The 25,151-nt window shown below is 37.7% G+C and overlaps 1 protein-coding gene across 1 annotated transcript in view; it reads left to right on the top strand.

The window, feature by feature from the left end:
* Window positions 1–25,151, top strand: part of TTC29 (tetratricopeptide repeat domain 29) — a gene marked incomplete at both ends in the record, with an annotated part of 120,005 nt that overhangs the window by 65,593 nt on the left and 29,261 nt on the right. The window contains 2 exons of the mRNA XM_079534650.1: window positions 5,222–5,345; window positions 8,115–8,346. Of these exons, the coding sequence (XP_079390776.1) occupies window positions 5,222–5,345; window positions 8,115–8,346 (356 nt within the window). The remainder of the gene's footprint in view (window positions 1–5,221; window positions 5,346–8,114; window positions 8,347–25,151) is intronic.

Here is a 25,151-nt window from a genome sequence, read left to right as displayed (position 1 = left end):
TGTCTGGCTGTCAGTGCACATTCATTCAACTGTGAAAGACTTAAATTGTTAGAGGTCTGTCGCTTCCCATTACTGACTGCTTAAATTTTAAGCAGCGCCCTTCTTGCAGTAAGTGACCCTTTCATTGAAAGTTATTTTAGACTCTTACAATTTTTTTTTTAATGTATGATCCAAAGCTTTTCTGTACCTATAAACAGAATTTATGCTTCCCCCCATCCCTCCCACCCCCATAACTTGAGGGCTTTTTTCTTCTTTTTTTTTTCTTTCTTTTTTTTTTTTTTTCCCACAAAATTGGGAAAGGTCTTGCTGAAGAACTGAAATCCAGGCGTATTAAGAATATAGTATGGTTCATCACTTTGATACAGTTTGTTGTTCATATTCTGAACATTCTGAAGGAGTGCACAGGATAAGACATTCAAAAAGCCATGAAACAGACTTAAAAGATCAGGTCCCATTTGCAAAATTTGTGTAAGCTTAACTGCAAAAGATGGTGCTGGTACGCTAGCTATTGCTATGACTGACTTTTACATACTTGGCTACCATGACACAGTGACACAGTAGAAGTGAGGTGTCTGAGCTCTCAAGAGCATTCATGAGTTCCTTGAATTTACAAAAAGCAGTAGTCTGGGTAAAAAGTGGCCTATGACAGCCAACAGGGCATACCTAGAAAATGCATATTGAATTTCCTTTCTCTGTTTTAGATACTCTGGAATAAAACCACCTACATGTATTTAGTATGAAGCCCAGTGGGAGGCCAGTCACAAGCAGTAGACCCAATACTGATTAGTACCTTTGTTAACAACCTGGATGATGTGACCAAGTTCACCATCAGCATATTTGTGATTAATGTAAAACTGAGGAGAGGTATATGATATACCACACGGTTGTGTTACCATTCAAATGGATCTAGCCTCTCTGCAGAAAAGGGCTAATGGGAGTCTTGTGAAGCTCAGGAGAGGAAAAAGCCAAGTCCTGTACCCTGAAGGAATATCCCCAGGCACCACCAATACAGGCTGTGGACTGACTGGAGGGAAAGGAGCTTGGCAGAGAAGAGCCTGGGTTTTCTGGTGAACAAGAGATCATGAGCCAAGTATCCCAACTAGCCAGCAATGTCAAGTCATGGCAAAAACAACCTGCATTACTGAGAGCATTGCCAGTAGGTCAAGGGACATGATCCTGCACCTCTACTCAGCACTGGTGAGGTCGCCTCAGGAGCACTGTAATGCTCCACCTCTCAGTGCAAGAGAGACTTGAGCACAGTGGGCCAAGACCAGCGAAGGGCTGTAAAGATGATAGACTGGAGCATCTATCAGCCCGTGGAAGAGAAGGCTCAGAGGGGATCTAATCAGTATCTCTCAAACAGTAGTAAAGAAGACAGAGCCAGGCTCTTCTTAGTGGTACTCGCTGACAGGGCAGAAGGCAATGATCACAAATTGAAATACATGAGAGTCCACTTAAATACACACAAAAAAAAATTATTGTGAGGGTGAATGCTGAAACAGGTAGTCTAGAAAGGTTGTTGGATCAAAACAACCTTCAAAAATTATTCAAAACCCCCAGGACGCAGTCTTCTTCTATTTGACCCTGTTCTGAGCCAGGCAGATGGACTTGACATCCATCTCTTCCAACCCCTTAACTATTCTGCGTCTCTGTGATCTTTGTCTTAAGCAAGTCCTTCTGTTTAAATGCATTTTTGCTGTGTGTTGCTCCCTAATAGAAAACATTCTGTAAACCAGGATGACAGATGATATTTCAGACAAACTTACTTTTCAAAACTCAGCAGCAGTACTTTTCATTAAAAAGTTTGGACTGCTCCAGTTCTGCTTGTTCTTCCTTGGTACTTGGAGGAAAAGGCATGAAATAACAGTGCAATGTTATGTAGAAAAAAGCTAATGTAAAGAGAGGCTATTAAATTTTTAATTTAGAAAAAATACAAGTCTCTGTTTACTTTCATACTATACTTTTGGATATTTGCTTGATATAGCAAAGGAGTCAATGTCTGGTAAATTTAGAAAATATTGGATGGTTGCATGAATAATTACTGTTGGTAGCAGTCTCGAGACTCAGCTTGATCACTATCTGTTTTGTGGGGTTTTTTTAGCCTTACCTAGACTAGACTTGTGCAAGTCATTTTAAACTTGATGGATAATGCCTTAAAAAAAAAAAAAAAAGAGAGATGATTGTATTTCTCTAGCTTCTGAAATAGTGCATTATAATCTTAATGTCTGTGAGAGTCTGTACTGAAAGCCTTGTGACATATTGGAGAAAGTGGCAGAGCCCTCCCTTATGGCTCAGAAATTGTCTATAGCTTTGGAAATTTTTTTGAAATCTTTGCTACAGATGTTTCCACAGACCACAGGAAACAGAAAATCTTTATCATCTGCATTTAGGCATGTCATTTTCCAGGGAAATATCTGACATAATAGCATCATGTTCTTGACTTATTCTGCCAGTGTCCACCATGGTAATGACTTCTTGTGGACGTATGATTTATACATCCAATTCAATCACATGAGCAATCCTATAAAAGGTGCATATTTTCATAAAAGTCTAATAGGAGTAAAAATCTCATAGGGCATTTTAGCATGAAACTGGAAAATGAGTTGCTGTAGATGTGTAATCTCTTCTGCTGAAGTCATCATAACTGTTCTGTGGGATCATGAATGACTATATCTTTAGGAAATTGCATTTTATGCATTTAGGAAGGTGATGTCTAAGGAGAGAGAAAGTATATGGCTGTGAAAAATAACATGTCGATGTTTGAAGGAACTATAAAGTATTAGATCTTTGAGCAAGAAAGACTGTTTATCATGTTATCAGGTCATGTGCAGGATGAAGTGTTTCAGTAATCCTTCTACCATACTTTGTATACCTCAAGCTGTAGCGCTTTTAAAAGTACTTACTTGAAAAAATTGTTGACTGTACCAACTGGCTGCTAGTTGGCAAGTGAAGTCCTAACACTGAGAACCATCTTTCTAGTATGTGTCAAATTGTTTTCTGCTTGCTTGCAAGATATTATATGCCCTAACAATTTTTATATTTTCTGTGCACGGAACATAGATTTTTATGTGAAATATAAAAAATGACCAAAAATACATCAAAACATTTCTATCAATTCGTGAAATTAAGAAACCCTTTTTACATTTTCTCCTGTCACTGATTCCATTTGCTTTATTACTTTCAGCCTCTAGCCCACAAACTTGGTGGCACAATCAACAAACCCCTCAGTGGCTGTTTCATCCCTGCTCTATTTGATTTCTCCACTCTGAGTAAATGATTAAGTTTTCATGCATTGGTTCAACCAAAATCTATGTTCACTCAACCACATCCTTTATTGATTACTTCTACTGCAAACAGTAGGCCAAGTGTGATATACATAATTGGACAGTTGTCAGGGGATGTGGGTGTTAACAGTCCTGTTTTCCCAATTGGAAACTGGAATCACCTTGATACACAAATATTCTGCACTGTTTCATTCTCATTCCTTGGACCGAGGAGTCCTTTTCCTCAGAATATATGTTTTTAACTCTCAAAGGTCTGGTTGAATGGATTTAATGATTGTATCATATAATATGCTCTTCAAGTTGCACCTGTGCACTGCATATAGAAAACTAGAAAAACTGGAATTAATATTTGTCTAACATTTTAACCTTGTCCTTTAACTTATATAAATCATATGCTGGATTTCTGTTGGGATACACTCAATTTTCTCTTCTTTGGAAAAAACATAGGTTAAAAAAGAGATTTCTAAGCTAAAATTTAGTAATCTTTGGACATTTGGCATATGTTTTTAGTATGTTTAATACGCTCATTAAAATACTTAAATTAGGAAATTGTATTAAATTCAGCCCTGCTGACTGACAACTAAGCCTTACTTTGAAGTATATACATGAACATTTCAAACATGTTAGTTTCTATTGTTTTAGCATCCTTTTATAGAAGTCTGGCCCTTTTCAGTCACATAGAGATCACTGAAAAATTGTAAATTTGCTGTGATGCTTTACTGTGTTCCCTCTCCAGTGGAAGACTCTACCCCATTATAATTACTTCATTTTATAAGGCAGAAAATTGCAGACTCATGCTGGCTTTTGAAAGCACAGATCACTAATGTGGTTTGCAGTAAAAGCCAAAATATAGATGAAACCTAGTCAGTCACTTATGGCAGGAATATAACTTGAAGGTGTTTCAAAATAGAAAATAAATCATAGTTCTTTATCACGTACAGAAGTTTCTGTTTCTGTGAGTTTCTTAATTAAGAGACGGCATTTTCTTTCTTGCTTGGTAGCTTGACATTTAACATGCTGTATTCCTAGATTAGTGGCTCAAGTTCATGGCTCATATTGAGGTCAGCTGCAGTAACACTTCAGCCTTAAAGGGAAAAAGAGCATAATGCCTTACTCACAAGAAAACCTAGACGTCTATTATATCTTGTAACCATATGGTAGAGATCTGACGTTGTTAATAAGACCGGCTATATTAAAAAAAAAACAAAAACAAAAAGCAAACAAAAAAAACCATAGAAATCTGCAACTGTTATTACCAATCTACATTAGCCAGTTTTCAACTTAGATTCAGCTGTGACCTCAGGTTGCTCTGATCTCACTGGGATTTGGAGGTGACACCTGCAATTCACAGTTTATAGGTTTGCCTGTGTGTCTCCGGCAACCTTTAATCCACCCAGCCAAAGTGCAGTGTTATGCTCACGAAAAGTCATCCCTAGCATTAAGAGACAGCACCGTTATAGAGCTGCTGCTGTATTGCCAGGGTTGCGTAGCAAAAAGTGGTGAGGAAAAGCCAAGCTAGGCAAGCTAGCATTCCTGCTTTCTCCTCTTGTCGGGATGTGAGGTCCAATTGTTTTGAAAATATTATCAGCTGCTCAGATGGAAAAAAAAATAGAGGTTTAATAAATGGAAATTCTGAAAACCCTGCAAAATTGTCACCAGCATTTTAACTACTGTCCTTAAAATAGGGCACAGTTTTCTAAAGAAGTTTAGGGTTTTTTTAATTTCACTCAAGAAAATCTGATTCTGCCTTCAGATGTTCTGTGTGAACTGGTCTGGGTACAGGAAGCTTCGAAGCAACCATCTACAGTCTAAGTTTTACCCCAAAGCAGATGAGTCATCGTAACATAAACTCAAAGAGGAACAGGAGCATAGATCCTCAGCATTTGGAGGCACCATCTGGGTAAATGTTTAATTCTGTCCCTTGTCCTTTGCTTCAGTCAGGGAAAGGTAGCTGAAAGTCTTGCGCGCTTGGAAGAGTTTAAGAAGGTTGCTGAGAATGCTCATCTAAGCCAAAGTGTGGTGGATGCATGTGTGTTGATCGGGAACATTTACAATGAAAGAGTAAGTAAAATATGCCTTAAGTTTTGGGTAAGATGAACCTTTCACACCTTACTTAATACATGGGTATTGTTCTACAATAGGTAAATGGAAAGTCCAAATTCAGATCAGAAGAACCTTTCAGTGTTGTGAAAATTACAGATCCAAATCACAGCTGGGGCCATGCATGCTCTTAAAGAGCCATCAGTTAACTCAATTGAAATTTTATTATACATTAGAAGTCGTGCTTTTAAAATATGAATATATATTATATTGCGTATTAATATGCAGTTTTTAATCTTAGCTTGACTTCTTTACATTCTGTCAGCCAAATTTATGAAATGGGTGCAGCAAAGATTTTATCAAAGGTTAGTATCGATAGTACAAGGGCTTTCAATTCTTTATGTTCCATCCAACCTGATGACTCCAATTTGGCCTGTTTAAATCAGAGGATGGGCAGTGACAGACAGTGCTAAGCTAAGGGCAACAAAGAATTCCCTTTACTAGGGTCACTAAGGTCTTTTAAGGTGCCTTATTTCTGAGCCATGTGCCAGTCTCTGAATTTGCTTAGCAGGCTGGGCAATGCAGAAATTAGGAAACACTTATACTAAATATAGGAATACCCTTTCTAAATCATGCTGAATATTTCTGAACTGCACCTTACATGTTACTGGTGAAATGCTGAAGTTTTCAGCTTGTATATATGTAGGTACACAGGCATATGCAGTAAACCTCATGCTTTCTAGCTCTTACGTGTTTCTGTTGCCAAACTTTTGGCAGAAATTCTTTAAACAGGTTGATTGTTCTTTATTCATTACTGAGTGCTGATATGCCTAATTTTGCTGTCCTGTTGTATTTAAGCAGGAATTTATTTTCCTTCTTCCCTTTCTTTTTTTTAACATTTCAGACAGCCTTTAGCAGTCATACAAATTTTGATCTGCAAAAGCAGTTGATCAAGATCAACAAATATGAAAGTAGGCTGTACTTCTGGTCTCCACAATGCAGAAGGGAATTCCAATCTTACTATGACAAGTAGAGAGTGACAGGATCAGACATCTCAGAACATAGTTTCAGTCAGGTCAGTTTGTAGCATCAGGGCAGCAGAATTCTTCACGAACTGGAGAGCTGGGAGGCACCTTCCAGCCCAGCTATAATTGATTTGAATAATGGACATAATTTGTCTATCTGGCAATAGCCAGAATTAGTTCTTTCAATATCAGGTAAGAGATGAACATAATGACTTGCTTGCAAGATTTTTTTTCCCTTTGACTTGCTTGTTGACTTCTTTTTAGGTTTGTTTTGCTCAGAAAAACATCAGACTTTCTTCTTTGTAGGCCTGGGGTCAGGATTTCCACCACAAGAGATCCACTGAGGGGAGAGAGCTATCAGTAGAAATAACTTATGTTTTTCTATATAATTACATTAATTTACTGTTTTCTTCATTCCTGCTTGGTCAGGAAGTTCAGTTTTCCTGAACTTTATATTTAAAAAAATAGCTTTTATGCTTTTCTAACTTTATATTTACTTTATATTTAAAAAAATAGCTTTTATGCTTTTCTAACTCTTCTCAAGGTACGTAGGTCATTCTGAAAGTAATGCCTCCTGTTTATTTCTACGGAAACGGCAACAGATATGAAGAGCAAAATAGCACTACTGGATAGAGCAAATTTTCAGCTACAAAACGCTATTTTTCAAAATAGTCAAAATGGTGTTTTCACCAGTGAACAAGGAGCCTGCATCCCACTCTCACCAAAATATGCATGGCCATCTTTCAAATCTCTGTCACCTCTGTTGAAACACATCACCCACCACTTCACTGTGCAAACCTGTGCTGTTTGGTCTCTAACAATGTTGAGCAAATGTAGATGAATGTTAGTGGGTGCCATATATTTCCACATGCAGGAATTCAGTGACACACCTTTGCTTCATAAGCATTTCCGTGTCAGACACCATTTTGTTAGACTGCCCCTCTGCTGCCATCTGTCCCACGGCAACAACGTAGTCAAATATTGGTAGGAAGGTTCATCCCACCATAGCTGCCTCTGATGTTGTGAGCCAACATAATAAAATAGGAGGCATTATTTTTGGAGCAGCCCTTATGTTATCTGCTATAGTTTATAATCTTTTTTACTGAATTAATGAATTTAGAGTTTCTGTACGGTTCAGATAAATAGATAAAATCTTTGGATTTTCTCTGTTTAGGAATGGCTGACGTATTTTTCCTTCCTACTATTTCTCTTTTTGTTTAATTAGGAGTAATGTCTTTGAGCATACAAACTTTTCCTCCCATAAATCTGTAGGCTTTCATTTCTGTTCTTTCCCTTGTTTTGTGTTCACCACTTCATTAGCCTCGTTTGTTTTTTGTTTTTTGTTTTTTCCATTTAAAATATTTCTTTTCTAAAATTTATTATCCCAGTGGTAAATTAGGACTTTTCCTCCTGCAGGTATGACAGTGAAACAATGGTGATAATTCCTAATTGGCCTGGCTGAAATTGGTATTAATACTTCACACTCGAATGGTGATTTGCATGTTCAAAATACTATCCAGGCAACTGAAAATGATCCAGTTCCTGATAAAGAAATGAGCATTCTTTTCTGTATTTTAAAAATAAAGCTGCAAGGGAGAGTGATTTTCTTAATACTGTGCCATGAGTCATTCTAAGAGTTGGACTCTGAGCTGCAAAATCTCCCAGGTGCAAGAGAAGCAGGTTCTAATAACAAGGTAATATACAGGTGACCGTAAGTGGTTTTTACAATTGTTTTTATTCTTCTTTTTTTCTTCTTCGTCTCTAGGGGAATTACGACAAAGCTCTTGAATATTTCACTCAGGCTTTCGAGGCAGCAAACACTTTAAATAATTTGTCCTTAGCTAATGAAACAAGGACTTATTGTGGCATTGCAAAGGCTCATAAACTGATGGTGGCATTTAACAGCCATATAGAAGCAGAAGATCCCATCAGCCTCAAGTACTTGCTGGCATGGAAGGAGAACAGAAGCGACATGTGCACTGACCCTCTCACAGTCGGTAAGACATTGGTTATGAAGCACATTAGTGCTGTATTGTCCTCAGTGGTTAAGTCATTTTTCTTGTAGAGTTTTATTAAATTATTTCTTGTGTTTAACCCTATTGGATTACCCTTGTGTTGAATGAAGGTTAGATTTTCTCCTTTGTGTGCTTATTTTAAAGGCAGAATTAAATAGGTTTAAAGACAATACAGCAGAGAAAAACAGATAGCAGTAATTGCTACGGAAGATAACTTTTTCTGTGCTGTTTTTTCCAAAGCATCACAGTAAGCTTTGGGTAAGCTGGTCTCTAAGTCTAGTCAAATGCCGTGGTTTTAAACTTAAGAAGAAAAAAATCTTAATTTGCAGTCAATTATTTAGGTACAACCAAAAATAATTTTCCCGTTATTCTAAGTAAGAAGTATGTTCTGCTTAGCGTCGTTCACATTGTAATGAATTCAGAAAAGCTTTCTGTTTTATTTTTGCTATCCTAATATGTAAGCAACATTGTGGAGAGGAGGAAAAACTCTGTGATTTGTCCACCTTGTTTCATTGTCTCAGATACAGAAGGGGGAAGAACTTTGTGTGGAGTAGACTTCTTTCTTCATTGGCAAAATTTTCATTGTCATTTTTTTTTCCCCCTGTAGTATATGTAAATACAAGACAAAATGAATTATCCATTATCAGCGTACTGATACAAGTAAACTGTATTGCAGTGAGGAAGAAATACAGAAATCTACTCATTTGAAATTTTTTTCTCTGTATACTTGTGAATCTTGAGGAAAGTGGAAAGAGAGATCTGCCAGGGCAAATTTATAGTACTCGCAATGGAAGTTTGGAGATCCAGAGTTACCGTTTATAGGTACTGTGTCCAGAATTCCACCCATTCTCATATTCTCAAAAACAAAGAACTGCTTCTCTATCTTTTTTCTCTGTCTTTCTTCTGTAATTTTTTTCTTTCATAAAATAGGAAATGTTAAGAATAGCTTTGGTAATTAATTGCATATAGAGAATAAGTAGTAGCCTGTTAATTCGTGGTTTCAGAGGTGTCTGGGCATCAGATGCTGGAGATAAGGGAGAGCTATGAGACAAGGACATTCATCAGCATGTGGAGGAGTTAAGAACTGTTTAGTTTTCTAGTGATGCTAATAAGGCAGTTTCTCTTTAATGAGAATGCATTTCTTTGTCAATGTCCATTTATGTATATTTATGATTTTCTTTCCTCGGTAAGTGAATATCCAGCATCGTTATCAGAAACAAATTTTGTTTGCTGGTAGAGTTAGCTTGTTCACGTCTCCTGCAAAGAGGTGAATTTTTAGACCTTCTGTGCAGAATGTAGTGAAGATGACAAGAATGTCAGCAGAGATGGTAAAAGAACTCAATGTCAAGCAACTTTGCATGTGTTTCATATGAGAATCATTAGTTGTATTTGAAGTAAAGAGAGAGAGACTGCCAACAGAAGTCAGCAACGTCAATAGCAAAAAATCAAACACGGAGACACGAAGAAATAGAATAATCTTTGTATCTTCAATATGTGCTTTACTTCTTGCCCTTACATGGTTTTCCATTCAGCTTTTACACAGTTTTCTCTAGCCAGTTGTGATGTTCATTTGTATCCTGAAATGTGTGTGTTCCTTTAAGCTCAAGTTTCTTGCTTCTCTTTAATAAGACTTCAGGGATAAAAAGAGAGTTATTAGTGAAGTTCTTTATGTCCTGGCAAGCATGGTAGCAGAAACAAGCTTTGCCTGCTGAGATTCTTTACCTTCAGCATTTCTACCTAGTTTACAGTGTTATTGATGGCATTACAATTTTCATTTCAGTTCCAGTAAACTCTAGGAACCCTGTGGCTACTGCATATTTAACAGCTCTTCCAGTTCAATATCATTTTTCTCATTAGTGCTCCAAGCTTACTCTCAAGATACCCAGATTACATCCAGGAAAACATAGTGTCACATTGTCAGCACAATCTGTAACACTCTTCATGCTTTGTGTGCCAAATCTCTAGTTAGAGCTGGCATTACACTGTTAATATTTTTCTCTGGCAAAACACGAGCTGGCACCTTTTCAGCATTAGGATTTACCAGCTTTGAGTTCCAGGTACAGCCTTTATTCTATCATCCAGCAGAATGTCTGTGCATCCTGTGATGAACTTACCGCTTTGGAAATTCCTGCTGCGATAACAGAGCAGTATTTCTTGCTCTTTCAAACAGATCAGCATTGATAATCCGCTAGATTTTTCTCAGTCTTTTTGAGGATAAAACTGCTCAAGACAAGACACAGTAGTAGCTCTTAATCCGCAGGGGAATTTAATGAAAGGAAGAAGGAAGGTAATAAGTTTTCATTTCTAACTGATCTGACTGGATATATTTTCCTATGACAAAAAAAAAAAAAAAAAGTAATTTCTGTAGTCTTAGCAAAAAAAATAATTAAGCTGGTGGAGGGACGATAACATTTAAATCCAAGTACTGCCAGATACGATACTTTATGTCATTCAGCAAAGATATATTTTCTGAATCAATTTGTTTGTTTCAATAACCAAGCAGGATGAAACCATAGCAAAGGTTGAGGTAAATTGAGTATTTTAATAAAATGGATGTTTTGATCAAAGCTGTCGTGGAAAAAAGGGACACGATTGTCAGAAAACCATTTTCATAAATGCAAAGGTAAATGTGTTTCTATCTGCTGTATTTGATTCAGTCAGCTGACCTCACTTATAAGAGTTTATGCCATTGTGGGATGCCACTGCAAGAACAAATGTGGGGTTTTTTTAGTCTTTGTTATGTCAAAAGTATGCAAAATAATTATCAGCAGAATCAGGAGGTAAAAATTCTCCATGTTAAAGCCTAAAAAAGGAAACCACGGTATTGTCTGAGGAGAAAGTGTTTCTCAGGCCTCTTGATAACTAATCTCCTGACTTGTTGCCTTCTGAAAGGGAGTTCAGTACCTAAAGAATTTGAAGGCAGGAAAATTTTGGATCAAATTTTGGATATTGATTGCATGTAATGCTCAGGAATTGTGTTTTCTGTGAGTATGACAATACCTGATCCAGGTCATTGTATCTGGCAGGGCTATACTTGAGCAAGAGACTTTCGAAGCCCAAAATCACATAGGCATTTTTAAGAGTAGGGTTAAAGGTCAGATATTTTATTTACCTCCTACTAGAAATTCTTCTGCTGTTTCCTTGAGAAACGTTATGTGCTTTCAACCAAAATTTGTATTTACATGTATTGATTTTTAGAAAATGCAACTTCACAAAATTAACGTTTTACTGTAGGATTTTCTGTGTGTTTTTTTTCTTTGTTTGTTTTATAATAGCACATGCACAGCACAAAAGATTGTCTCACCACCACCATCAGTTGTGAAGTCTTGTGATCAATAGAGATATCTTGTCCCATTAGCGCTTCCATTTTTCAACATGATTTGAACTATTTCTAGCATTCCACACCTGAGCAGCCTTCATTGTATTTTAAAATGCATGCACAGCTTAAACTATAGCTTAGAAAATGCAGTGAGATGAGCTTTCTTCCGTAGTCCCAAATAGGTAGTCCCTTAATATTCTTTCTCCCACTTTCACAGATGTAAGAAATACACATTCTATAATAAGCACAGGTCCTTTTTGTCATGTAGAAAGTCAAGTTGTCATCCCATCTATTCACGTTCTTAAAAGATATGGCTGAAATAAAATTAACATGGTGAAGAATGGAGACCTTGCCAGATTAATTTCAGATTGCGCTTATCTGTGACTTCAACCGTCATTAATAAAAGATTATCCCTAAAGGGTCGTAAAATCAGAAGTGAGATGTAAGATGAAAGATTGTACTAAACAAATTCTGTTAAAATTTCTCTTTTGTAACTTATACCACGTCTATGTAATTTATGGGCCATTGTGGTAATACTGTCCAGCAGTAGAAAAGTCTGCTACATGATGTAGCTTTTTTTTTTTTTTTTTTTTTTTTTTTACTGTCTCTTCTTTCTAAAGTACACTAATTTCAGGAATACCTCCAATGTTGCAAATCCTGGCTTCCCTCCATCAGTAAATGATGTTAGTTAATACTTGTATTTCCTAATGAAAAATGGTTTTGATTTCCTAAATTAGCGTGCATAATAAATTGTACTTTATCTAGTGCGTGTTCGTTAGTGGCAGCAGGTTTGTTGATATGAGGACACTTAAGAGAAAGGGAATTCTACCCTGTCTTTTCAAAACTTCAAAAGTAACAAGTCTTCATACCTTACACAGACATGCATCCTGTAAACCGTTCTTATATGATGTCAATGAAAGGGTAGGGGCTTGTGATAGGAGATTCCTCTCATTGCGTATTCCAAATCTGAAGCTCTGTCATGGACTATGGTATATCCTGGTACAGCAGTAGGACTCACAGAATTGTGCACATGCCTGCACTCCCTCAGTATCACTTTTCCTTTGTTTTTTGTCACTTGGCTCATTTATTGCTAACTATATAAGCACTTATATGTGCAGTTCTGTAGTTTGCATTTGCAGAAGACAGATATATAAGCTTGTGCACTGACTGAATTAACCTGCACATTTAATGAGTTCTTATAGAGCGTTCAGTGTTTCCACTTGGTAGTATGTTAGTGGGTTTTGTAGGTAACTTGTTGAGTAAAGGTAATTAAATATACACACTGTCAGTGAAGAAGCTGGACTGAGTTTGGGCAGATCAAACCACAATTTTGTGCTTATTCACTGCCATAAACAAGGCAGAATTGATTCAGATCCTCTTTTTTTGAACATGGTGAAGATGCCTGTGCCTTTTGATGACTTTCTGGGTCCCCGTGTCCTCTCAGTCATGCACTTGAGGTGCAAGACCCTGGAACTAGAATCCCTAGTGGGCTCTGCTTCGTGGCCCATGTGCTTACGATTTATGTCAATACAGAGTTGCAGGAATAGAGTTTATTTGGTTGTTCAGCACATACTGTTAGTATGACCAAAAATAGAGAAAAACAGGATTTTAGGGACAGGTTTTGATATTTCCTCAGAAACTACTTCTGAATGTGAATGAAGGGAGTTACACTTGTTCACATTTTTAAATTAGAACTGTGATTTTTAAATAATGGAAAGGAAGTGTGTGACCAAGCACAGGCTCCAAAACTGTCCTTGTGCAAGAGACACAAAGGCTTAGATTGTAGTAAGTGTGCTTCAGAAGTGGCTCATTATTGTTCCCTATAGGAATTCAGAGGATTCCTTCTGCATGCTTTTGTGCAAGGTACCAAATAAAATAATTTACTCACTTCTGGAAAAATACTGCAGTTAGAAATGCAGAGTAACACTGCAAGTCAGTGTTGTTGTGTTTCGTACTTAGGCAGTGTATGGTTTTTGTCCTGTGATTTCTTTATAAACAATAACTGGTAATTTCCACAGAGGATTGGCCCTAGGCCAGGTATGTGAATGAGCAGTACCAGATTTCAGAAGAGGATTTGCAGAATATGTTTGTGTTTGGAGAAATGTCTTCATGGTCTTTGCTGAGAGTTGGCAGTTCTTGCACATCTGAGTGGTGTTATAACTTGAAAAATTCGCTGTCATTCTGTCTTATGTGACTCTTGCATGTCCTTGTCATCTATGCTTACATAAGAGCGTCTCAACCAGAGCAGAAGCTGGATGTCTCTTCTGAATTTATCTGCCTTCTGATACTTTCTATGGAAGCATCTAAATCTCACCATGCATTTAGGTTAGAGGCATCCTTGTGTTAAATGTTTTTGGCATCCAGCTGTGTTTTCTAAGGCGAGCTCTCTAGATCCGCAGAAAATGGTTCTCTAAATAAGGTGGATTGTTATTTCCTATGGAAAAAAAATACTGAAAGTGGTATTGAAACTAGTGTATATTGTCAGACCCTTTAGAGTAGATTTATGCACTGAACTAGGGCAGCTGCACAGTACTCCTATCAAAAATTTAATTCCTTACCAATTTAAAAAGTGAAAATCCTCAGGGCAGGAGCTCAGTTCCTTTTTGATCCTGTGGAACACTTCAGCGGTGCAAAAGAAGTGGCAGCTCTTACCCAGCCACACAAAATCACTTCTGGAGATATCCTTTTTTTCGATATACCTAGAACTTTTAGATTTGCTTGCAGTCCAGAAAGTAAGAAATGTACCTACAAAGAGAAGAATCTTGAAGCAGAATAGATGGCAGCTGCAGTGCTCTGGCAGTCCCCAGCTAGCTGCAGGACCAAGGAGGAATAACTGATTGGCATACTTTGATGTGGCCCTGGGGCTTCTGCTTCTCCACGTGGGCTGTCACTGGCCCCAGTCCTTTATAGTACTTGTGAACAGAGATGTCTCTGCTGACTTCATGTTCTTGTTCTCAAAAGGGAAAATTGATCTTCAGAAAGAACCAAAGAGCAGACTTTCACATTTTTTGTTTATTACTGAGAAGATTGTTGTCATTTAGGCTTCATTAAGAACCTTTTATTGGTGCTATCTGCAAACACACCAACTGAGAGAGACTGACCTGAGGCCAACATGAGAAAGGTTCTCTGCTGCAAACCCATCCTTATCAAAAACTGCCAACAATCTCTGGACACAGAATCAAAGCCAAGACAAAGAAACTACTCAGTGCAGATTTTCTGCAACAGAAACCTTAGGTCATCTCAGGTGTCACAGTTAGTGTATCAAACACCTTCTTTCTCCTTGGTCTCTAAAGACAGCTTTCTTTTCTTTTCTGCATCTATTTATTTATGTTTTGTTTTGGTGGGGGCTTTTTGTTTGTTTATTTGTTTGTTAAGATGGCTTTTCCTGCTTAGGCATATCCTCTCATGTTCATCATATATTTAAGTAACAAACTGCTTTTTTCAGTCAGACTGTGATCTGAAGATAGGATTGAAAATTATTTGCTTTTAGAATAAGCCTATCTATTCAATAAAGCAAAACACTGTACTTCCACAATTAATGGATTTATGAAGCTGTACATCTTTTTGCCTACAAATCCACCTCTACTTTTTCTTTTCTGTAATCATCAGGAGTGTTTTGTGAATATATATATATATTTTTTTTGGTGAATAGTTTCTGAAGCAGTTCTTTCATCTGTCCTCCTTCCCTGTCAGTTCTGTGACATATTTCTGCTTTATTTTCTCTCCTATTCTCTACTTCTGTATTGTAAATCTTTCTCCCTTTTTGGCTCCTCACCTTCATTCTGAACCCCAATTTTGTGTGTGTTTGCAGTCAATGTTTAAGGAACATGAGTCAGTTAGCTCTATACTCAGTAGCCAGCATCTCATTCTGTACCTTATAAGGTATCTCTCTTGAGCTTCCTGCAGAATCAATAGATTTGTTCAAGAGTGGTGTGTCAGTTTTCCCATACTTACTGTTTTGGCACTGTTCTTCATGCTTTGCATTTTTATTACTGTATGATCTGAGAATGCTCTGGAAATGGTCACACTTCATATTGAGCATCTTGATAAGTTGGATAATAGAAAACAGCAAAGTATCAAAATAGCCCATAAAGAGATCTTAATCTCCTGTGCAAATGGATTGGCAAAGTGTACAACTAAGTGATTAATTAGCTTAAAGATCCAAATAAATGCTGAAGTAGATGACCATTCCTCCAGGCCCATCCTCCTGTTTCTGTTCACTCAGTTAAGCATTCAATAGTAACTGTAACACAGAATATTCCCATTTAAGGGTTCATGTAAGTCTCGCAACAGAGTAAAGTAAATGTACCGTTTTTTCTGTAGTATGTCACTGAAGTACATCACTTAGGACACAATAGTTGTCTACTATTTTATAATACTGATATGTCTAAGTATGGGAGTGATGACGGTAAGCCAATGCGAAATGGTTTTGAATCAACCTTTTTTTTTTTTTTTTTCATATTTTTGCATGGTTGCTACAATGTTTTAATACAATTCATTTTTCCTAAAAATTCTAGCATAATTTAGAAGTGTAGTTGCTGTGGATGTTAGTCCAACATAACATAACCAGCATCACCTCATATGGGGAATTAATCTTCTGCAATAGGTTTTGAAGTGACCAGCACCTGTCTTCTAAACCTTGTGGTTATTTATATGCTAAATGTAGTATCTATGAAGGGAGGTATGTAGTGTCTATGAAGGGAGGTACTCCAACCATCTCTTTTTTTTTTTTTTTTTTTTTTTTTTTTTTTAAGGTGCAATTTATGCTGCCTGCTATTTAGAAATCCTTTGAACATAGTGAGTTCTGCTTAGACATATGGCCATCTATGTCTACACATCTCATTGGAGCTTCTAAGTAACAGTACTGTGCATTCAACCCATCGCTCATATAAAATGGAACCTGAAAAATGTTGGAGTAATATTTTGTATAGTAGTTTTGCTGTGATACTTTTGTATACCCAAGGAGTCTGAGGCACAGAAGCTCCCCACTAGTTAATGCCAATGAAAATTGAAGTTTTAGTTGATGAAAACCAAGGGGGAAGAGGAATGCCTACTGCACAGTGTTGGTAGTTGTGCACTATCCATTGATTTCTCATTGTCACAGAATTGTAGGGGTTGGAAGGGACCTCCAGAGATCATCGAGTCCAACCCCCCTGCCAAAGCAGGTTCCCTACACCAGGTCGCACAGGTAGGCATCCAGGCAGGTCTTGAACATCTCCAGAGAAGGAGACTCCACCACCTCCCTGGGCAGCCTGTTCCAGTGCTCCGTCACCTCACTGTAAAGAAGTTCTTGCGCACGTTTGTGCGGAACTTCCTATGCTGCAGTTTCCAGCCGTTTCCCCTTGTCCTGTCTCCACTCACCACTGAGAACAGCCTGGCCTCGCCATTCTGCCCCCCACACCTTAGATATTTATAGACCTGGATTTTATTATATTTATTATATTTTTATTTTATTATATTTTTATTATATTTTATTATGTTTATTTATTATAGACCTGATTTCTTATGCTGAGTGCAGCACTTGCAATCTTCTCTTTTCCATGTGTCTTTGGAAAATGTCACTTTAGGATCGTGTGGAGCCTTGTTCTTTGACTCCAGAGTGTTTCAGTGTGGAGATTCGTCATTCCCCAGAAGTGATCTTACCCTCACTGGTAGTCTTAGTTGTGAGAGAAGAATAAAGACAACCATATTTTATTTTGATGCTATCCATTCAAGTATGTATGATTATGCTGAAGCCAGAAAAGAATTCAGATGAAGCACTGATTATTTTGAGCATTAGGAAATCAACTGAAATATTAGAAAATAATTCATTGTATGTTCTTATAATCTCTTTCACGCTTTGAAAGGGTTCAGTTTTTACATGGGAAAAGCAATGTTTTGGCTGCTATATTAAAATCGCTAATAATGACTGGAACAAGTTAGCCAAAATCACAGAGAAAGATTGTTCAGGCTAATAACTTTGGAAATTCATTTATGTAAATTTTATTTGGTTTTGATCCAAAACAAAATAGTTCTGTTGTGTATTTTGCTTTTAATGATTATGTTGCAATTCCATTATGTCTTTGGAAGGTGGATGTGTATGTGTGCATATGTATGTCCGTGAAGAGAGAATCTAGATGGCAAAGAGAAGGAAATACTATCGATACAGTAAAACTTATTACCTCCAAAAAATCTTGTTGACTTTTTGGAATTTACACAATAATAACTATCAGATGTAACTGAGAGAGGAATCTGTCCCTTTCATCTGATACATTATCAACACTTTTAGGTAAGCAGGGGTTGAAATAATTGGGAGAGTTGCTGGGTATGACATGAATACTGGGGGTCATAACTCGATTTGGGTAAGAAGGAGGTTCAGATTAAAGGTCTTCTAATAAGTGGCATTTAGTTTATTACATTTTGTGTTTCTGAAGAGTGATCCTTGAGCATTTTTGTTGAGAAGCACAGAAAATTAAATTACTTGCTGGTCATGCTTGTATCACATTTAAGGAATTATCTTGAACTTCAAAATCAGGAAGCTGCACAGAGTAGGAAAATACGGGGTTAAAGTGGACTACATTTTAAGCAGTGTTCAGTTGACTTGCTGTGTGGGGAGAGACTGAGCAGTCCTGGCTAATGACTTGTAGGTACTGAATCCTCAGGTCTCTCAGGTGGTTTCACTCGACCAGTTTCAGCAGAATGATGAAAAGGTTGAGATAAAATAAACTGACAGTTGCTACTCATCGCAGGCAGCAAGCTGTACCCTGGCAGATGAGACCCTGGGAGCCCTCTTTTTTAAACAAAGGCTTTCACTGCAGTGTGCAATGAACTCCACACAAAAAGGGAAAAGGAGAGGGAGATTGGCAGCTGGTGACCGACAGGAGGAGGGAAAGGAGGGAAACTGGGAAACACGGCAATTGTTGGCTAATTAGAAGCCGTTCCCACCTACTTAATACCAGCCATTAAGCAGAAAACACTTTTCATCTTACTCTCCCTGCTACACATGACATTATACTCCAATCAATACCCTCCCACTGGCTGCCCCAGTGCCCGCAAATGAATACATTGCAGTTCAAGAATGCAGTAATTGAGTTGGGGCAGTGAAACTGCAGCTCTCACAGTCACGATCTCTCTCTGAAGATCCTAATGTAGTGTTTGTGATGCTTGGATAAAGAAATCAAATCCCTGTATTGACAGCTGTCAACAATTGGCAAGTGGATGAAGTCAGCGATGAATGCCTTTTAGCCTTTGATTGAAGAGAGAATAAGTGTTATTCTCAGATTATTTTCCCCCAGTTAAGAAATCTGCTGTGTGTATATACACGCATGCGTGTATGTATGCATATGTTCTGTGGATGTATAGATAGATAGGTGTACATCTTTGGGGACTGCAACAAAATGTGCCGGCATCAGTTCCTCTCACCGGGTTCTGTTTTCTGGGAGGTTCTGAGGCAGCCCTAAGCTTTGATCAGCGTTTAAAAGGTTTTTTGTTATTGTTGTTTGATCGGTTGGTTTGTTTTGTGTGATGTTTTTGGTTGTTGTTGTTGGGTTTTTTTTACTAGTGAGTGGGATTTTTTTGGTTTTTATTTTATTTTGTAGGCTACATGTCCTAAGGCTATACGTATACATATTTTTTAATTTTCTATTGATTTTATTTTAAAACACGCAGTTTGCACTGACTCAGTAGGTCCACGGTAGTACATAGTGTGGCCTTAGCCTTCTGTTTGGAGCTCTTACCTTCTAACAGTTTATCTGTAGCCGAGTAAGGATAGCTAAAGCTGAGTTCAGGTGGTAAGGCTGATACAGAAGCAAATATGTTGCTTCTGTTGGAATTGTAAGCCAAGAAAGGAGTCTGTGACTTTGTTGTCTGATTCCAGCTGTGTTATATTTTCATTTATGCTTATTAATATAATTACCATTAATTTTCACTCAATGTATTTGTTATCATATATTATAAACCACCTTCCAACTACCTCTTTGTGTATGCTCTCTACCTTTCTTTTAGTGCACATTAATGACAATTTTAGCAAAACATTTGTCCTCAGTAGGATCCATACAGTGGAAAAAATAATCTTTGGATGGAGAATGCTGTAATCTAAACCTCATGTGAAGATGCAAATACCCAGAACATAAGGGTTGAACATGATGAAGTGATGGGACAATGGTTTTTAGTTACTCTAGACGTATTTGGATAGGACAATCAAAGCTGCACTCAGTTTCTACATAATCTTCATTATATTATCTGGTTCTAACATAATGATGGGACTTTGATTCATTTAAATACAGAGAGATTTACAAGTTCAGTCTTACTTTGACAGGGTGCCAATTGGTAGGATCAAGAGGCAGGCTAGGGAAAATGCAAAGAGCAGTTGGCTGTCTTTCCATTTCTCAGTGCCAAAGCCTGTGGGGTTAATTTGAGGATACCCAAATCACCTTGGCAGTATCACTTCTAGGCACTTCCAGAACTGTGGAATTTAATGAGCCAGAACAATGAACACAGGATCATAGAAAACAGTAATGGAAGGGATGTTAAGCAGTCATCTACTCCAGCCCCAAGGCAGGAGGAACTATATTTTTCATATCCAAGAGAAGTTTGTCTTGCCTTAGAAAATATCTGGTGATGAACTTTCCAAAGCATTTGTGAGCAATCAGTTATAAAGGGTAAAATTGTACAGGAAAAGGAAAAAAAGTAGGATGCTTCTGCACATCTATATTTTTTTTCTATGTTTCAAACTCAGTATCTGTTCTATTCAGTAAGAACATTAAATTTATTCCCTCTAGTTTTGCAGTTACCTTGAAAAAAGGAGTTTTCTGATGTGCTGGGGATTAGAAAAAAAAACAGCGGTGATTTCTGAAAAGTCTATTAGGGTTACATGCTCAAGATATTTGATCAGATATGAAAGAACGCAGTTCCTTTTTACAAGTGTGGCTTTTGGGGGAAGGCAGATGCGAGGATCCTGTTTTGTTTTTATGTATTTTCCAATCATATTACCCAACAGGACTAGTCCATATCAGTCATTTGAGCACAGTAATCAGTAGACAGCTGTCCATTCCAAAAGAATGGGAAGAAGAGGGGTTTCACCAGCAAGAAATAATCGGATGCAGAGGGAATGGATCCTGCTTATTCTCAAATGGTCTCACTAAGTGCTGGGAAACTTGGTTATTCAACGTCTCTTACATAATTCAGGACTCTTTCTTTTAAAGAAGTTCCTAAAGCAGAAAAGCGGCCAAATTTCTGAATTCATCTTGTTGAGTTAATCCACTCATATTTCATCTCTTGCCAGAGATGTAACTGAACTAAAAAGAAATGCTTTAGATACTTTCTTATGATTGAAGACGTCTCTTCTAAAGCCCCGGATGTGAGATCTGAACAGTCTTTTCTTTATCCTAGCCTGTGTTTAGATACCTCAGAATCATGATACTGATTTTGTCCAGGTTCAGAGTTCAGTAATTAAATCCATATCCTTAATTAAATAAAATTACAGTACTGCGGTGTGCCTTCACAGCTCTTGGCTCTCTTAAGACTTTACTGTGTCCCATTTTGCCTCTTTTGTAAAGAGAAAACAAAACATATTTGCAAGCTAAATGGGTTGTCTTTTGAGCCCTTATCACATGCTTTTACTTCCTTCTCATCAACCTGTGTTGTTTTTTTCTTCTTCTTATGGCAATTTAGAGGTTTTTGGCTTTTTTTCTGGCCTTGGAGCCCTTCTAGTAGTCTCTTCTACAACAGTTCCCTAGCTGCAGGTTATCAAGTCAAATTCTTTTCTAAAAGTCGATTCCATTTTCTATGCTGAGATTTAACCATGAATGTCCCCCCTAGTAAACTACTGCATCCTACAGAGAAGCTTCTAGAAGCTGGCAGGGCTCTATTTGCATAAAACTCTTCTGTGAATAATTTCTCAGGTTATCCATATTTGTGTCCTCTGAAGAAGTTATAACTAAGGGATGACGTTAGAGTATAAAAAGCATCGGGCTTCAGATAGATGAAATCGTTAATAAAACCCACTCAAACTGCATCCAGCAAGCATTCCTTTCGAGGAGACACTACTTTAGGAAAATGGCTTCATCACAGTTGAGCAGAAGGAGTATTCTGTGGAAGTAACTGCAGCCAGGCAGTTAGTTGATCTTTAACATGTTCTTTCACTCCACATGAGATAGATGTCTGCTTGATTTTCTTCAGCCAATCTCAGTCACCTCACTCTGCTCCAGACTGATGGATGGTCTCTCTCTTGAGAAAATGATGGGTTATTTTCCCCTCCCTTATACATACACCAGGAACTGCAGAGATGCGCGCTGTTGCACTGATTATTTTTACTGTGAGATGCTACTGTGTGTGTTTGGAGAAGGATGTTCCTGATGAAAAGAAAATTGTTTATAAACTTTGCCAGTTGTCACTCTATAATGGACAATGTGTGTATTCTGATTTCTGAAAACCTGACCTTTGTGGTTAAGTTCTCATAAACGTTATGGCTAGAGAGGCTCTGAACACTCATGCATTTTCAAATGATTGTATCCAAGGATCAAGGTATGGGATCTGCTAAATATCAGACATAAATACTTGCATTTAGTTAAGGGGAAAACGTTGTGTTTTTTTCCTGATCTTGTAACTACGGTGTACTCAAAACTTCATGGTCTGATCAAGAAGAGCTTTACCCTTTACTTGAACTAAGCAGAGGTTTCCTATACACCTGAGAGTCAGTCTCTGAGTAAGATGAGAGTTTAGGAGCGTCTGAAGTGATCATTATTTAGCAGACTGAAGGACTGTGCTCTGCAGTTTTGTGGTTTAAAATAAATAAATAAATAAATGAAAATAGTTTCCTTCCTTCCTTCCAGCAGTGATGTTGTAATTGTGATTCTACCACATTGAGGAGTTGAAACATCTGCTGCAAGAATTAGGTGAAACTTTGGTTTTAATACCATGTACTAAATTACAGGTCACGTTTTCAGAATGGATAACTGATGGTTGACGGTAATCAGGGTCTTGGTTGGCTGGGGTTTTTTTATGTTGTTGGTTTTTTTTTTCTTTTCCACAGACTTCATTCTCTGGATTCTTTCTGGCTCTTCATAGTTCTTTCCTTATTCCAAGGCTGCCTTTATTGACCGATTTCAGTGCAGTTATTCAGGCTGCACATACACACACAAAAAAAGCATATATGTGCCAATTGCCTAGTTCTAATATCTACTTGAGACCCATCAGGTTCTTTCATGTTTGCTTTGCTATACACTGTATTGTTAAGATCTCAGACTAGAAAAATGCTTTTATATGCTTTTATATGCTGAAAGTGCGATTGTCAAATCATTGTTAGCAAATAAAAATCACGTATAACGTTGGCCCAAAGAACAGTCCACAGTGGTTGCCACTGTCTCGTTCATTACAGCTGCCTCAAAGGGTTGGGTTGGCTCTAATGATAGTTTTTTACGTGTTGCATGTCACCGCAGCGCCAGTGGGACTGTTTCTGAACTTTCAACAGCAATCCTCCTGTAAATGAGATTCTTTTTCATTTAACCTTAAGGTAATTCAGAATTTCCCAGTTTTGCTATGTTCCCTGGTGGAGTAATTGCTGCTATCGTTTAATTGTTTTTACACACAAATTCCTGCTGTGTACTCAGCCTTGGTTACACCAAGCACAGTTTTTTATGTGAATAGCAATTGCAGACTTGCGCATGAAAATGAGATCTGCCTTGAGAACCAGAGAAACTCATGAAGGAGCTTAGGCGTACAGTGACCACTCCTTAGTACCCTTTTTAAAATCACCAGTTTTATTAATGATCAGGAATAATAAGATCTTTAATAGAGAAATATTTCTTAATTAACAGAGTACTTTATTGGAGAGCCAAGTGTAAGAGAATTAACTCGTGACAGTATTGTTCTGTGAGTAATTTTGGTACTTCTAAGTCAACTCTTCATGCAATTTTTGCAGACGAAAAATAGCCTATTAGTATTCTTGCCCTCAAATTAAACGAGGATTCTTTGTCAGATGTTTTAGCAGCAGGACATAAAATATAAGAAGGGAGCATTCCTTGCTGGTGTTCTACCATCGAGACCCCAGTGCAAAACTGGTGTTTTTCACACGTCTCGTGACTGTCGCTCAACATTTTGTTTGCTAGAGGTGGTCTGGGGCCCCGTGCAGCCCGGGGTGGGAGGCCGAGGTGCTGGTGACTTGCAGCCGTGCCCGGGGTTTCCTTCAGCCTCTAGAGGGTGCGCTTTGCTCCCTCTTGATCGCACAGCAATTCGCTCTGACAAAAGCAGGGGAGCAGGAGTATATAGCTACTTTGGCGTGAGCAGGAGCATCGCACAACAGCAGACTGCTGAGGCAAGGCTCTTTTTACGCCCTAAACCGGTTCAGCTCGTGTTCTCTGCAGAGACGCAGCCTCTTTTCTCTCTGAATCGGACGTTAGGCATTCACTCAGCATGCAGGTGTGTCTCTTGGATGCTCGTGAGAGAGGATGTTTTTCCACCTGTGCTTGCAGTCGTGATGTTAGCATGTAGTTTTTATAGTTTTGAAGTTATTTTCTTAAAATATTAATGCAAACATCGTGCCACACAGACTGAAATTTGAAGAGTTGGAGATGTGTAACATAAGGTTTTATTTTATTCTTTGGCTTTCTTAAAAATCCCTTGAATTTTTTATTTTTTCTTTTTCTGTGTTGTGAAAGGAGTCTTTGGGAGCACAGTTTATCATTTCACTGTGATAGATGCCTTAAAATCTGGTCCAAGGTTGCTCAGTGGAAATCGCATTCAGGGTTTAGGAATACGGTTGCATTCAAGACAGAATAGAATGCTTGTATTACTACATCTGATTCAGAGCAATGGCTTAATTGGCCAGGAAAATGTAGTTATCAGATGATAAAGATATGAAGTCAAAGGCAAGATATGCCTGAAAACAAGCATTTTGCTGCCTAAAATTAGGCAAAGTTAATAGGTTAAATTTTGTTTATTGAATAAGAGAACCCAAAGTTGATTGATATAGTAATTTCACTGTTTGCTATGGCAAATATTTAGCTCATTATCAGTTTTAATAGCATTTTGCAGAACAAGCCTTTTCTTGACATGCAGAAAATACTATTAAATTTCCCTGCATAGATACATTGTTATGACATGCAATAACTACTTGAATATAAAGGGGATTAATAATTTAAAAGGTGTTAACAAATTAGGGCCATCATTAAAAATAGACTTTGAACCATTTTGTAGAAAAATCAGATTGAGGTAATGCTCTGCTCTTATGATAAAGAATTACAGCATTAATTCTGCAAAGTGAACTTATTGCTCCTATTCGTCTCCAAAACCCTGGAGCATTAAAAGACAGAAAGAATGAAATGATCACTACGTTTTTTTCAGGCACAACAGCTCTAATATTTCCATCACGGTTTCCCAGCTCAGCTTGCATGGCTGTGCTGGAGGAAAAAGCCCACAAACGTCACGCTTCCCTTTGTTTTGTTTTTTTGCTGGGCTTATAAAATCATGTTGAATATTTTCAGACAGTTTA

This window comes from Tetrao urogallus (genome assembly GCF_951394365.1).
Source record: "Tetrao urogallus genome assembly, chromosome: 4".
Taxonomy (NCBI): Eukaryota; Metazoa; Chordata; class Aves; order Galliformes; family Phasianidae; genus Tetrao; species Tetrao urogallus.
Note: the sequence above shows the minus strand (reverse complement) of the source record. Positions and strands in the feature narration are given on the sequence as shown.